This window comes from Streptopelia decaocto (assembly GCF_964273445.1).
Source record: "Streptopelia decaocto genome assembly, chromosome: Z".
Lineage (NCBI taxonomy): Eukaryota > Metazoa > Chordata > Aves > Columbiformes > Columbidae > Streptopelia > Streptopelia decaocto.
The window spans coordinates 46,157,007-46,170,554 of NC_138657.1; the positions used below are offsets into that span (position 1 = coordinate 46,157,007).

General features: G+C 40.1%; 1 protein-coding gene across 1 annotated transcript in view; it reads right to left on the bottom strand.

The window, feature by feature from the left end:
* Positions 1–13,548, bottom strand: part of EPB41L4A (erythrocyte membrane protein band 4.1 like 4A) — a 130,663-nt gene that overhangs the window by 45,382 nt on the left and 71,733 nt on the right. The window contains exons 9-10 of the mRNA XM_082074820.1: positions 10,139–10,227; positions 9,701–9,764 (exon numbers count right to left, since the gene is read on the bottom strand). Of these exons, the coding sequence (XP_081930946.1) occupies positions 9,701–9,764; positions 10,139–10,227 (153 nt within the window). The remainder of the gene's footprint in view (positions 1–9,700; positions 9,765–10,138; positions 10,228–13,548) is intronic.

Below are 13,548 nucleotides of genomic sequence, written 5' to 3' on the forward strand. Positions count from 1 at the left end.
AGCAACAGGCAAGATGAAGCAACAGCTACACAACAGTTCTTATATCCAACAACCTAAACACTCAAATACGTTCACATAAAATACAATTCCATATATCTATCAGTCAGTAAACTTCAGCACTCAGTTTTGTATCTGTGATTTGCACAAAGAATGACTAGTTCCACTGACTCCTGTGTGAATACGTGGCGTGGTAGGATACAATCTGTAAGAAAACTGAGTCCTAAAACCATTTCTCCAATATGTCAGTTACAAAGGGAGTATGATTCATACCACTTTCGGCAGCTGATTTTAGGAAATGGATGCCCTTGCTTTAGTCATACTTGGGTAGTGCCACACATACATAGGTAAAGAGTTCTGGCAAGTTCCTCCTACTCATCATTTAATGAAGAATAGTGACCTGCAAGCACCTTGCAAACTATGAACTAATTCAATATGTTCTCCAGAATTCAAAATTTCACCTCTAACAAAAAAAACCAAAACCAGTTATATTTCTATTAACAGCTGTCAGTCAGCCTCACAAAATCACAAATTACCTGCTCAAGCAGCCTCTCCTCCACCTTGAAACAAATATCAGTAAATAAGACAGAACCTGTGATTAGAACAATTGGGGTTTCATTCCCAAATAAATAAATAAATAAATAAATAAATAAATAAGGGACATACACACGGGGCTTATTTTCTCACATGGATTAATTTAGTTCATGTAATGGCTGGTTGGAACAGCCCCATGAAATATCCAAGAAAAGGTAAACATCATCTAGCCTTCTCCAAAAAGCACATTTTCCTCTCTATGGCATCACAGAAAGAAAGAGGAGTACAGTACAATACACAGCCACTGAGAATGCTGAAAACTAGAATTTATCTGAGATTGCTATGTGTAGCATTAAATTATTATACAGTACAGGGCTGTCAAACTCATTTTCAACAGGGGCCACATCAGACTGGCGCTTGCCTTCAATGGTCGAATGTAATTGTAGGACTGTATAAATCTATGACTGTATAAATGTAGCAGTAACAGGGGCGGAGAGAAGCCAGGGATGTTTCAGCTTTGTTTGAAAGAGTCTTTTTAAAATAAGGTATTTCTATAACATCTTATCTTATTATTAGCCCAGTTCGAATGCCACTGGAATTCGGGGAAAGATTCCCATCAAGGAAAAAGTTCTACTTGTCCATTTTTTCTAATTTTTAAGTTAACATTAAAGCAATCACTATTGATTCCATCATTTGAAAGCATTATTTTCTAAGGTGGAAGAAAGCTCAGCTGGTAAGGAAAAAATGTTGATGATTAACTAAGTGCTGAAACATCTATACTTAGTATGCAGCAATCAAAGGCTCTAAGGAAATAACTCTATAGATCAAATTTATCAACAAGTTATGGAATTCAGATGTGGAAAATGAAACAGATGCCTAAAAATCAGCAGATGGATCAACAAGCTTTCTGATTACACACTGAGGTTTGATTATTTGAATTTGAAGGAAAAGCACATGTCTGAAAATTATTGCCTCAGAATGGATGCCTGCAATAAGTTAAATAGCAGCTAAAAGAGGGAGAAATAAAGCCTAAAACGTTCATTTAGAAGATACTTCACCAACACAGAGGAGACAATTCATAATTCTTCCACCATTTTTCATGTTTTTTTGTGAAGGATTCAGTAACTACTGCAACTAAGTCCAACATGACACTGCACACAGCACATCTAAGTTTAGGACTTCCTCCGTTTACTTTTTAAGACTATTTAAGCCTTTCAAGAGCATTGTGATTAAACTCTCAATCTATAAATGCATATATAAAAATTAAGCAGTACTGGAGGTAGTATAATCTTCCAGATGTAATCTTTTTGCTGTAAAGGAATAAATTGATTTTTATAAGTAAAGCAAAGAGGACCTTACCTGTTAACATCATGAACTTTTGTTGCCATTAAAAAGTAATATTTTTAGCATCTTGAGAAATTTTATTCTCTTACAGGTACTGACAGTTAGTTGTTTTTTTAAAAAAATATTATTCTTATATATCTGAACCAAAAGAAACAAAGACCTATTGTAGTTTTACTGCTGCTTCCAGAGCGGTCCTGGTCCTCTGCACACTCTGGAGACCTCCCCTTTCCTTTCAACCAGCTTTAGTGTTCGTTCCTTTCGGAAGGCAGTTGTGTTCACCAAACAAGCAGAAAACTGCTCATATTTGTGTGCTGATTTTTGATCACAGCTGTGACTTGCACCATCGGGGGGGGGGGGGGGCGGGGCAGGACAACACAGCTAGAGGCTGCAAAAGGACAGGCATAACCATTGTGGTGGTACCTAGTTGTTGAGCTACTGGATTATCTTCTCCTACTCTGGGAAAAGGTAAGACGCTAAAAAACGATGAGGACAAATATAAAATATTCCTCTCATTTCAAATGCTTTAAAAGCTTGTCCTGCAGCCTCCAAAACATGCTAAAGCTCATATTGCCATAGCCTCATCACCATTTTCACCCAGGGGAGGAGGGATAAGACTAGCACAAGTGATGCACAGAATCACAGAATCATTTCAGTTGGAAGAGACCCTCAGGATCATCAAGTCCAACCATAACCTAATCTAACTCTAGCACTAAACCATGTCCCTAAGAACCTCATCTACACCTCCAGGGATGGTGACTCTACCACTTCCCGGGCAGCCTGTTCCAATGCCTGACAACCCTTTCCATGAAGAATTTTTTCCTAATATCCAATCTAAACCTCCCCTGGCACAACTTGAGACCATTTCCTCTCATCCTATCACTTGCTACTTGGGAGAAGAGACCAACACCCTCCATGCTACAACCTCCTTTCAGGTAGTTGTAGAAAGTGATTAGGTCTCCCCTCAGCCTCCTCTTCTTCAGGCTAAACAGCCCCAGTTCCCTCACAAGACTTGTGCTCCAGATCCTCCACCAGCTTCGACACCCTCCTCTGCACTCTATCTAGTACCTTATCATGAGGGGCTCAAAACTGAACACAGTGTCCAAGGTGGGGCCTCACCAGTGCCAAGTAGACTGCCACAATCACTTCCCTAGTCCTGCTGGTGACACTATTTCTGACACAAGCCAGGATGCTGTTGGCCTTTTTGGCCACCTGGGCACACTGCTGGCTCATGTTCAGCTGGCTGTTAATCAACACACCCAGATCCCCTTCCACCAGGCAGCTTCCCAGCCACTCTTCCCCAAGCCTGTGGCACTGCCTGGGGTTGTTGTGACCCAAGGGCAGGACCTGGCACTTGGCCTTGTTGAATCTCAGACAATTGGCCTCAGCCCAACCACCCACCCTGTCCAGATCCCTCTGTATGGCCTTCCTGCCCCCCAGCAGATCAACACTCACACCCAGTTTGGTGTCATCTGCAAATTTACTGAGGGTGCACTCAATCCCTTCAACCAGATCATTGATAAAGAGATTAAACAGAACTGGCCCCAATACCGAGCCCTGGGGAACACCACTTGTGATCAGCCACCACCTGGATTCGGCTCCGTTCCCCACAACTCTTTGGGCCTGGCCATCCAGCCAGTTCTTTATCCATCACAGAGTACATCCATCCAGATCATGAGCTGCCAGCTTCTCCAGGAGAATGCTGTGGGATACGGTGTCAAAGGCTTTACTGAAGTCTAAGTACACAACATCCACAGCCTTTCCCTCATCTACAAGTTGGGTCAACTTGTCATAGCAAGAGATCAGGTTGGTCAAGCAGGACCTGCCTTTTATAAACCTGTGTTGACTGGGCCTGATCACTTGGCTGTCTTGTATGTGCCGTGTGATTTTACTTAACATCATCTGCTCCAAGACCTTACCCAGCACCAAGGTCAGACTGATAGGTCTGTAGTTCCCTGGATCCTCCTTCCAGCCCTTCTTGTAGCTGGGTGTCATGTTAGCCAACTTCCAGTCAGATGTAGATAGCTTGACTAATACTACCAGGTTATAAATAGACGGACATTCAGACAGGTAGCTACAGCCCTTATCTATTTTATGCTGCCTCTCAAATCAGCCAGAAGACTGATCTGGCAGGGCCTTTGAGATCTCCACTAAACAGCTGGTAATTGGTACAATACTCACCATAACCCCCCCACGCTTAACTGAAAGACTGAAAGTGTGTTATTAATGCCTTCAAAGGAGACAAGTCAGAGAGGTCATTGCTCTACCTAACCACAAAATGACTCTGGAGCTGCTGGAGCTGACATACTAGCTCAGGGGCCCATACTACACTTCCAAACAGCTCCCAGCTTGCTTGGCCGTGACAGCACAATTACGCAGCTTTCAAGCTCAGAGCTGCTTTATGCCCAGCTAGCTCAGTGCCTATGCAAGGCAAGCTCAGGTCCACCTAGAAGAGAAGACACAAATCTAAAATTAAAGTTCTTCCCTCTGGGGGCCATAAGATCACTTGTTTGTGAAGTTAATGGATTTCTCCAAAGATAAGAGGGCCACAGGCAGTAGACTTAACACCTGTTCCATGGAGCACTGCCCCCATCCACAGATCAAAAACGTTTTGAAAACCTATGATTCAGAGCAGGCTTTAGCTGCCATAATTCATGACAAGACATGTTTCCACCAATCCAGGCTCAGAAAATTCAGAAGAAAAACCCAAAACCACAGTAGGAAGCCTGCCAGCACACGGACCACTCTTCCTAGTTGCACTGAATATTAATATAGCATAAGAAGAGATCTTGCCCAATTACCCCCATTACAGAACACACTGAATGCACAAGTAATACACATGCATGTACATGTAACAGAAATATTAACACTAGCTTTGAAGCAACTGCTTCCCAACATTATTTTTTGCCAGGTTAGGCACATACCTTGATACTACCAGTTGTTAACTCCAGTAGGAAATATGCTGTCTTTATATATTTACATAATGCATACCAATCATAGCTTATGTAACAGACAATGTATTATCATTGGTTACACAAGGTCAATCTTTAAGAACATTACACAAGTCAGGAATTAAAATTACTAATGCTATCCCAGTTTGCATGAAGCATGTCAAGATTGAAACAAGTATGTCTCAGCCTCATCCAATTTAAAAAAAGACTAAAGAACTTATAAAATGCTGACAGTAATACAGTGGCAATTAATTTAAGTTTATGCAGGAATCTTAATCCTAGTTGTCCTTCAAAAACATTCATTACTGATGATTTTGCTATCAAGCCTTGAACCAATCTTAGAATCCTTCTAACATGGCTAAGAATGTTGTTAAGAAAAGCCAAGAAAACCCCAACTAACTAAAACAATCCAAAACTGTTCTATATGAAGTATTAAAACCATTTGCTCATCTCCACCCTCCACTACCGTTCTGCCTTAAATGGGTGCAAATGCAAATTATACAAAAGTCATTTGTACTTCTTAAACCATTCAAATCTAAGCTAAATTGGACTGTAGAATGGGAGGAACATCTCTCCAAAATCTTTTAAACTTCCCAAGAAACTGTGAGAGGAATAAACAAAATTTAAAATTCTTGCCTAGAACTTGTAACTCAAGATGGAATATAGTGTGTGATAGGGTAGGAAGGGGTACAGCTGAACCACCTTATTAATGTAATTATTTTTCAAACTTCTGACACTTATACAAAGCAGATTAAAAAAATAAAGTAAATTTCCAGGGTTTTTTTTGAGGCTATTTAAAAGAATACAAAAATATTGTATTCAGATAAGTTTTAGCCAACAGAATGGGGAGCATTATGCGCTTTGGAATTGCCTCACGTCAGTGTTGGTATTGCTCCTGAATACAGTCTTTACCAATTTCACCTTATTAATTCAGCTGAGCTGGGCCCCATTATCTGACTAAGCAAGACTGCAGAGGAAGGCATGTCCTGAAAATATGTAAACCATTTTTAATGGCACTGTTGGGGGGTTTATTCTGACTTGAAAGAAACCCATTTTCAAAATCCCTCAAAATACAAATTTCAGACTTCCGAAAAACCCTTCTCTCAGAATAAAAATTAAGAAAAAAAAAAAAAAGGTGTTTTACACATTCGACAGTTTCTAGTTTGGTGAAAGAGAAACATAAAAAGTAACAAGTACAGAAGCTTTGCATAAACTCTGCAAAGGAGTGAAATCATTCACTTGCATGTTCAGACAGTGCAGCCAAAGTAAAAGGTGCAGTTACAGAAAACAGTAAGTGGTTGTGTGTAAGAGCACAGAAGTACTTGGTACCTAAATGCAAAAAAGCTCCACATCTCTCACTCCTGCATATTGTTACATTTACGTTCCCAGCCTACACGGTCTATCAAAGCATGTTTTTCTCTATTTTGTTTCACATCCTTAGTTAAGAGAGAAATCTAGGAAGCAAGTTGTGTTCCTCACACGGGGAAAGCACAGGAGGGGTGCTGTGCACCCCTCCGATTACTCACTTCCACACAGTGCCTCCATTGTGATTAGGCTCTGTTTTACTGCATTTGACGGGGGTGGGGGACAGCTTTTGGCAGCCACCTGTATTGCTGGATCGTTTCCAGAAAGGTTGCTCAACAGACATCTATGCTACCAGGAACTGTGCACAGGCATCAGATGGATCTCTCCTTCTTAAAGGAAACTGCACAAAAATACACTTTCCGCATCTTCAAAAATTCTTTGTGATTGTTTGCCATGTTCATGGAGGCCTTCTATGCAGTCGTTGCAGTGGGAGGATTCCTAATTTTATGCTGTTACTTAGACGTTTCACAAAAAGCCTACTATATTTCAAGCTCAGAATTCACAGTGTGGGTCCACTCAGGGGACGATAAAATACTAATTCAATGATTAACAGTACAGAAAAAAGAGTTTCTGTCAGCTAGTCCAGGTCATTAGTCTCCCATGTCAGAATAAGTCATGGATGGCCAAGTATTAAGGACAGTATTTTGTTCATGAAATGGCAATAGCAGTAGCCTCAGGGAGAAAACATATAAGCAAAGTACTGAAAAATAAAACCAAAATGCTTATGGTCATGCTTGCATACAATAGCAACAGGTAAGCAGGAAAAATATAAAACAGTTAAATATACAGGAAATGTTCTAATGGAAGAGATATGAAGAGATTACACTACAAAACAGGAAAGGTGAGAGCACCTTACTTTGTTGTAAGACAGTAAGCACAAATGTCTCTTCCTCAGTAAAACACTGTAAAACAAACTCAGCAGCCATAAATATGGCTGACACAGGCACCCCGCAATGTATTTTTAGGTAGCCTAAGGACATGGACCTGTACATTTAGACTGCCATGTCAGCCATCTGTCAAGAAAATCAGTGTGTCTACTTGGGCCCCTTTAGTGGGAAGTACACATTCAAAGTCTTTTGGTAGGTTTGAAAAAATCTCAGATGAATTTATTGAAATAGAGAACAAAGAATTTACCACAAGTAACCTCGTGCAGGGGAAGAGCAACACTTCATCAGACTGAACACACCAACAGCTCCCTCTTGATGAGCAGGTGTACCCCCAAGTGTGAATAAAAATAACTAGTGTCTGGAAACACAAAGCAAAATCCAGCCTGCACAGAGCTTTCACTACAATATGGAAAACATGATTCACACAAAGCACTCAGTGTACTCAGAAATAAGCTGCTCTTCTTACTACATGACGTTAATTCCTTCATTATATGCCATAAAGCTCCATCTAAGGCACAGGAAATTTTCCATTATTTCTCCTCCTCCTGAATCTTTTCTGTTTTTCTCTCCAGCTAACGGGAAACACATCACATGTTCCAGACTTGGTAGACCACATCTGAAACAAGGAAAGTATTAGCTCCCTGGGCCATAAAGTGATATGCCAGGAGGCAAGATGAAGTGAAAATGGCATGTTTACTCTCCTATTCTATACTGCAAGCTCATGTACCACATGGAAGGACAAAGTTACAACATTTATTCCAAAAAACAGAGGGACAGAAGAAATCTGTGAATTTTTTGACCAGTATTAGAGCATACAGTTGGATAAATAAACTGATGAGCTTTCCCTCCTCTGGGTGCAGAACAGCATAAATTGGTTTTAATTCAGAGACTAAGGCTAGTGTTTACTCATTCTAATAAATAATTTTCTTCAAAGTAACACCACCTGAATGTTAAAAAAAAAAAAAAAAAAAAAGGAGAGGAAGGTTTTTGTGGGCCATTTTCACCATTCCTGATCTTGTTAGGATATGAAACACTGTAGAAACACTTCCAATGAGTATTAGTTGCAAAGGAGATTTTAATGATGGTACACACCCTTGTACTTACTATTCTCTTGAACAATTTCCTAAAAGTACCTGTCAAGACTTGCAGTTACCAAGTTGCTGTCAAAGTGTTTGCTTTATGATCACAACAGTGTTCACCAGCCATCAACATTCACAGTCTCAACTTCAGCATGCTTTCCAAAGCTTCCAGGTTTTCTGCTCAGCATGTTAGATGTCTGCAGTTCCACATCATTCAGACAAACACTATACATATGTGACATCAAACAGAAACTACAGAATCACTTCTATGCAATTCACTCTAAGTCAAACTTGGACTTGTTTATACATGAACAGTCATTCACCCTTCACATGAAACATAGAGAGAAGTTTTCCCAACATTCCTCCAGCCTTTAAACAACTCTCTGATTTCAACAAATACACCAACAGAAACAAAATTCTCATAGATCACCACACCAAGTAGAAACAAATCACTGGGATAACAAAAGCAAAACTTGTCAATACATCTGCAGAGGCACAAGAAATGCTGCCTATGCAAAAAGCAAGACAACTAGTCAGGGCTACATTTACATTTGCCAGAATGTACCAAATGGCCTCTTGGAAAAAGTCATGGATGAGAATAACAATCACTACATAGATGACTGAAGATAGGTAGATAATCAGCAAATGAGAATATTGCCAGCAAGATAATACTTATTTAATACTATAAACTTTCAACCTTGATATTCCAAAGAGACCTACAAAGTACTTCCAAAAAATAACTCAGCAAACTAAAGTTACAACTCAATCAGATACCAAAAATCATGGACTGACTGCAACTATTTTTTTTTTACACTTCATAATTTTACCTATATCCTCAACACTCTACTCTTCCTCCCTGTGCCACACATGCTTCATAGATGATAAAGAGATTTATCTTTTTTTTTTTTCAACTGACTCTATCTTAAAGCCTCTTCTCTTGCTATTAACTTGCTATCCTTGCTCCACTGGAACCAATATTGTTTTCTCTCAAATGTTCTAATAGCACAATGAAGTTAAACTCTGACAAATGGATTTCGAGCTACATTATGTGGCTGCTTCTGTTTCCAAGCTACAAAATTACTTGTGAGTAACATCTTTGTGAGATTTCCTCCATTCACATTTTGGTTAAGATTAGCCTTCACTGTGGATTTAGCCTAGTTTAAAAGCACTTTGTAACACCATAAACAAGGCATTGCAGAAATAGTCTACTCTAATTTGCAGAGCATGATATAAAATGATAAAGGTTTGTTACAGAATTCCTAATTCAGTACTGTTCTGCTGGAGTTCTCTCTCCTTGCCTGCAAAACATAGAAAATCTTTCTTGCTCCTCATTCTTTAATAAAACTGCAGTCGCTATCAGGAACATACTACATTTGAGGATAAGGCAATTTTCTTGCAGTAACTATCAATAAAGTTAATTTCACATTGATTATTTCTTGTAGTAAATGTCAATAAAATAAATTAGACTTTGATGGACACACAAAATTTCTCACTTCATTAGACCTGAGATTACCTTTTTTTTTTTCAGGCTTAAATGAAAACTTACATCTTTTCCCAGGACTCTAAGTTCAAACTGTGTTTCCTTGAAGTGAACTTTTGTGATTCTAGGCCTGTAACATTGGAAAAAAAGACAGACAGGACTTCATCGGATTTTAATTTCAAGCATAACAAAATATGAAGTTCTATATACTTTCAAACAAAGACAAAAAGGAATTCAGTAGTAGATTTTATTTTCAGATATGCACCAGATAACAGCAGAAGATTAGCGGTATTTAAACATTTCAGCATGATATGGTAAAGGTGAACTATTTCTTTCAATACTTGGATTATCAAAGAATTTATAATCTGTATAGCCCAGACAAAGATTAGGAATTCTAAGTATACATTTTTTAAATTGATACTATTAGCCTTTCAAATAGGTATCACAAATCACAGCACCACTGTTACTGTTTTAGCACAAACTGCACATTTAGATTATACATACCAAAAATATTTTCCTACTTGTTTTTTATTCTTGTAGACAACAACTCCTGTAGGTGTCAGTCCTAAAAAATATTCAGACTTGTTTTCACCCTAGAAAATAAAAACATATTACATTTATACAGTTAAAAGTTGTATCACTGTAGCAGTAAGTCCAGTGAAGAAGTCAGTCTGATGACTGACTTTGAACATACTGTTTCTGTGCAAATGGGCAAGAAAAAATGGCAATGAGGGAAAGTATGGGAGATTGCACATGCCATGGTGAAAAAGAAAAATAACTATTTTTTTTTAGGGAATTACTTTTGTCTATTTAGTAAACTCTTTATTCAGGCACAAATACAATAGATATCATGACTTTAAGCTGAAGGCAAATAGTGATTTTCCAACCTGTTCTGCTATAATATAACCTCATAGCTGCCTTCTCCCTCTTAAAATAGTATAACCTGCATATTGCTACCAAGTGACGTAGCTCCTTTGAGAGATTCAGAACATTTGTTTGTTCGGAATGGGTACTGACATGCAAGGAACAGTCACATGCATCATCTCCTCCAAAGGAAACCGCTCCTGAAGTCAGTATCCAAATCATAAGCTGTGTTGGGAAAGAACAGGGTGAAAACCCGACTGCCAAGTGGCAGAAGGCCCCGCCTACCCCATTTACAGTCAGTAACCAAACTCAGATGAATGCTAAACTTGAAAGAGTGAAAACCTTTGTGCATGAGTTTAAAAGAAAGTCAGCTGCAAAAGCTCAACCACCTGCCTACTTGAGGTAAGGAGAAAGAGCCCTGCAAGCTCTAAAACAGCAGAACAGGAACTGCAAAAAATATAAACTGTGAGATGGACGGACTGTAGAAAGTGTCCTCTGCGTGACTACTGATGTGCCAAAGCTCCAGCATAACTGGAGAGCTCTGCCTGTGCTCCTCAGTCAACTAAGAGCTAAAAGCAACTTTTCTTTTAATACGACCAAATGAGGAAAAGAACTGCATCTCTTCATGTGTGCGCCTTCAGTCTCAAATGAGGGCTTTTATTGCTGTTGTAATATAAATAGAATTAATGGGTTAGACTCGGGCATATTACAAGTCTTGCTTCAATATTCAGGCAGGGTTCTTATTGCACAGCAAAGCAAAGCTATGAGAAAAAAAAAAAATTCCAGGCTCTGCTAATGTAAAATGAATTTGTTGCATCATGTTGAATCTTGTTCCAGTAACTCCCCCAGTTTTTGTGGGTGGGAGGCTCACAGAGCATGGTACATGAACACAATTAAGCCACAGGGTGCAGTAAAAAAACACTTCATATTGCAGGCTCTGCAATTTTCATCAGGAAATACATACTTAACTTTCTGGTAGTATCTTGATTTCTTTATTTTCTTTCACACACAGAATCACAGAATGTTAGGGATAGCAAGGGACCTCAAAAGATCATCTAGTGCAATCCCCTTGCCAGAGCAGGAACACCTAGATGAGGTTACACAGGAATGTGTCCGGGCGGGTTTTGAATGTCTCCAGAGAAAAGACCTCCTGTGTTCCAGTTTGTACCCATTGCCACTTGTCCTATCATTGGTTGTCACCAAGAAGAGCCTGGCTCCATCCTCATGACACTCACCCTTTACATATTTATTAACACTCATGAGGTCACCCCTCAGTCTTCTCCAAGCTGCACCCAGCTCTCAGCTTTTCTCATATGGGAGATGCTCCACTCCCTTCATCATCTTTGTGGCTCTGCGCTGGACTCTCTCCAGCAGTTCCTTCTTGAACTTCTTGAACTGAGGGGCCCAGAACTGGACACAACATTCCAGATGCGGTCTCACCAGGGCAGAGTAGAGGGGAAGGAGGACTTCTCTTTACCTACTAACCACCCCCCTTCTAATACACCCCAGGATGCCATTGGCCTTCCTGGCCACAAGGGCACAGTGCTGGTCATCCTGCTGTCCACTTAGGACTCCCAGGTCCCTTTCCCCTACACTGCTCTCTAATAGGTCATTTCCCAACTTATACTATAACCTGGGGTTGTTCCTGCCCAGATGCAAGACTCTGCACTTGCCCTTGCTATATTTCATTAAATTTCTTCCCACTCAACTCTCCAGCCTGTCCAGGTCTCGCTGGATGGCAGCACAGCCTTCTGGCATCTCAGCCACTCCTCCCAGCTTGGTGTCATCAGCAAACTTGCTGACAGTGCACTCTATTCCCTCATCCAAGTTATTGATTAACATATTGAATAGTACTGGTCCCAGTACCGACCCTTGAGGCACTCCACGAGATACAGGCCTCCAACTAGACCCTGCCCATTGACCACAACTCTCTGGCTTCTTTCCTTCAGCCAGTTCACAGTCCACCTCACTGCCCGATCGTCCAGTCCACACTTCCTCAGTTTAGCTGTGAGGATGCTGTGGGAGTCTGTGTCAAATGCTTTACTGAAATCAAGACAGACCACATCCACTGCTTTGCCAGCATCTATCTACCTCATTATGTCCTCATAAAAGGCTATGAGGTTGGTTAAGCATGGCTTCCCCTTGGTGAAGCCACGTTGACTGCCCCTAATGACCCTCTTATCCTTGATATGCCTTGAGATGGTGCCAAAGATAAATTGTTCCATCACCTTTCCAGGGATGGAGGTGAGGCTGACCAGTCTATAGTTACCTGGGTCTGCCTTCTTGCCCTTTTTGAAGACTGGAGAGACATTTGCTTTCCTCCAGTCCTCAGGCACCTCTCCTGTCTGACTGAGGATATCAGGACTTTTATAAACTACTGACATCTAACTCACTGAAGTATCTACATTATATCTCCCCATTTGAACTTCTGATTTTCTTTTATTCAAAAGAAACCTGCCACAAGCACAATAATTCAAACAAGACAGAACTATGTTTCCACCAGGAGCACATAGCCTCCAGGTGATGACTTGGATCCAATCCCAACATCCATGCTGTTCTACAAAAGAAGTGGAGGGTTTTGCTGAGGCAACTTCCAATGCTGCACAATGCAGCATAGAAAAGGTGGAAAGGTATTCTGGATCTTTAGCAAAACCTTCACAACAAATATTTTAAAAGCCAGACATGCTGCTGCTACTTCACCCTAGGTTTTGCAATAGTACTGAAAAGGTTTAAGGACACACTTGCTGTCATTTACACAAGAATAATGTGCAAATTCTTGTGCCAAAGACAGAAGTTATAACCCTCTCTCATCTCTCCTGACACTTGGACTGATTATGTATTTAGGTGATTTTTTTTCTTCCAGAGTATAACTGATTGTTTTTTATAGGTGAAACAGAATCACAGCCTTGCATTTGAAAACCATTAGGCCTCTGTATGTATAACTAAATGAATCCCCTTAGTCTGTAAATGTGTCTTCCTTTGCATTTCTTAAGTACAGGGTTTTCTTTCAAGTTATCCTGTTGCAACTAAACTGCATAAACACCCTTCCC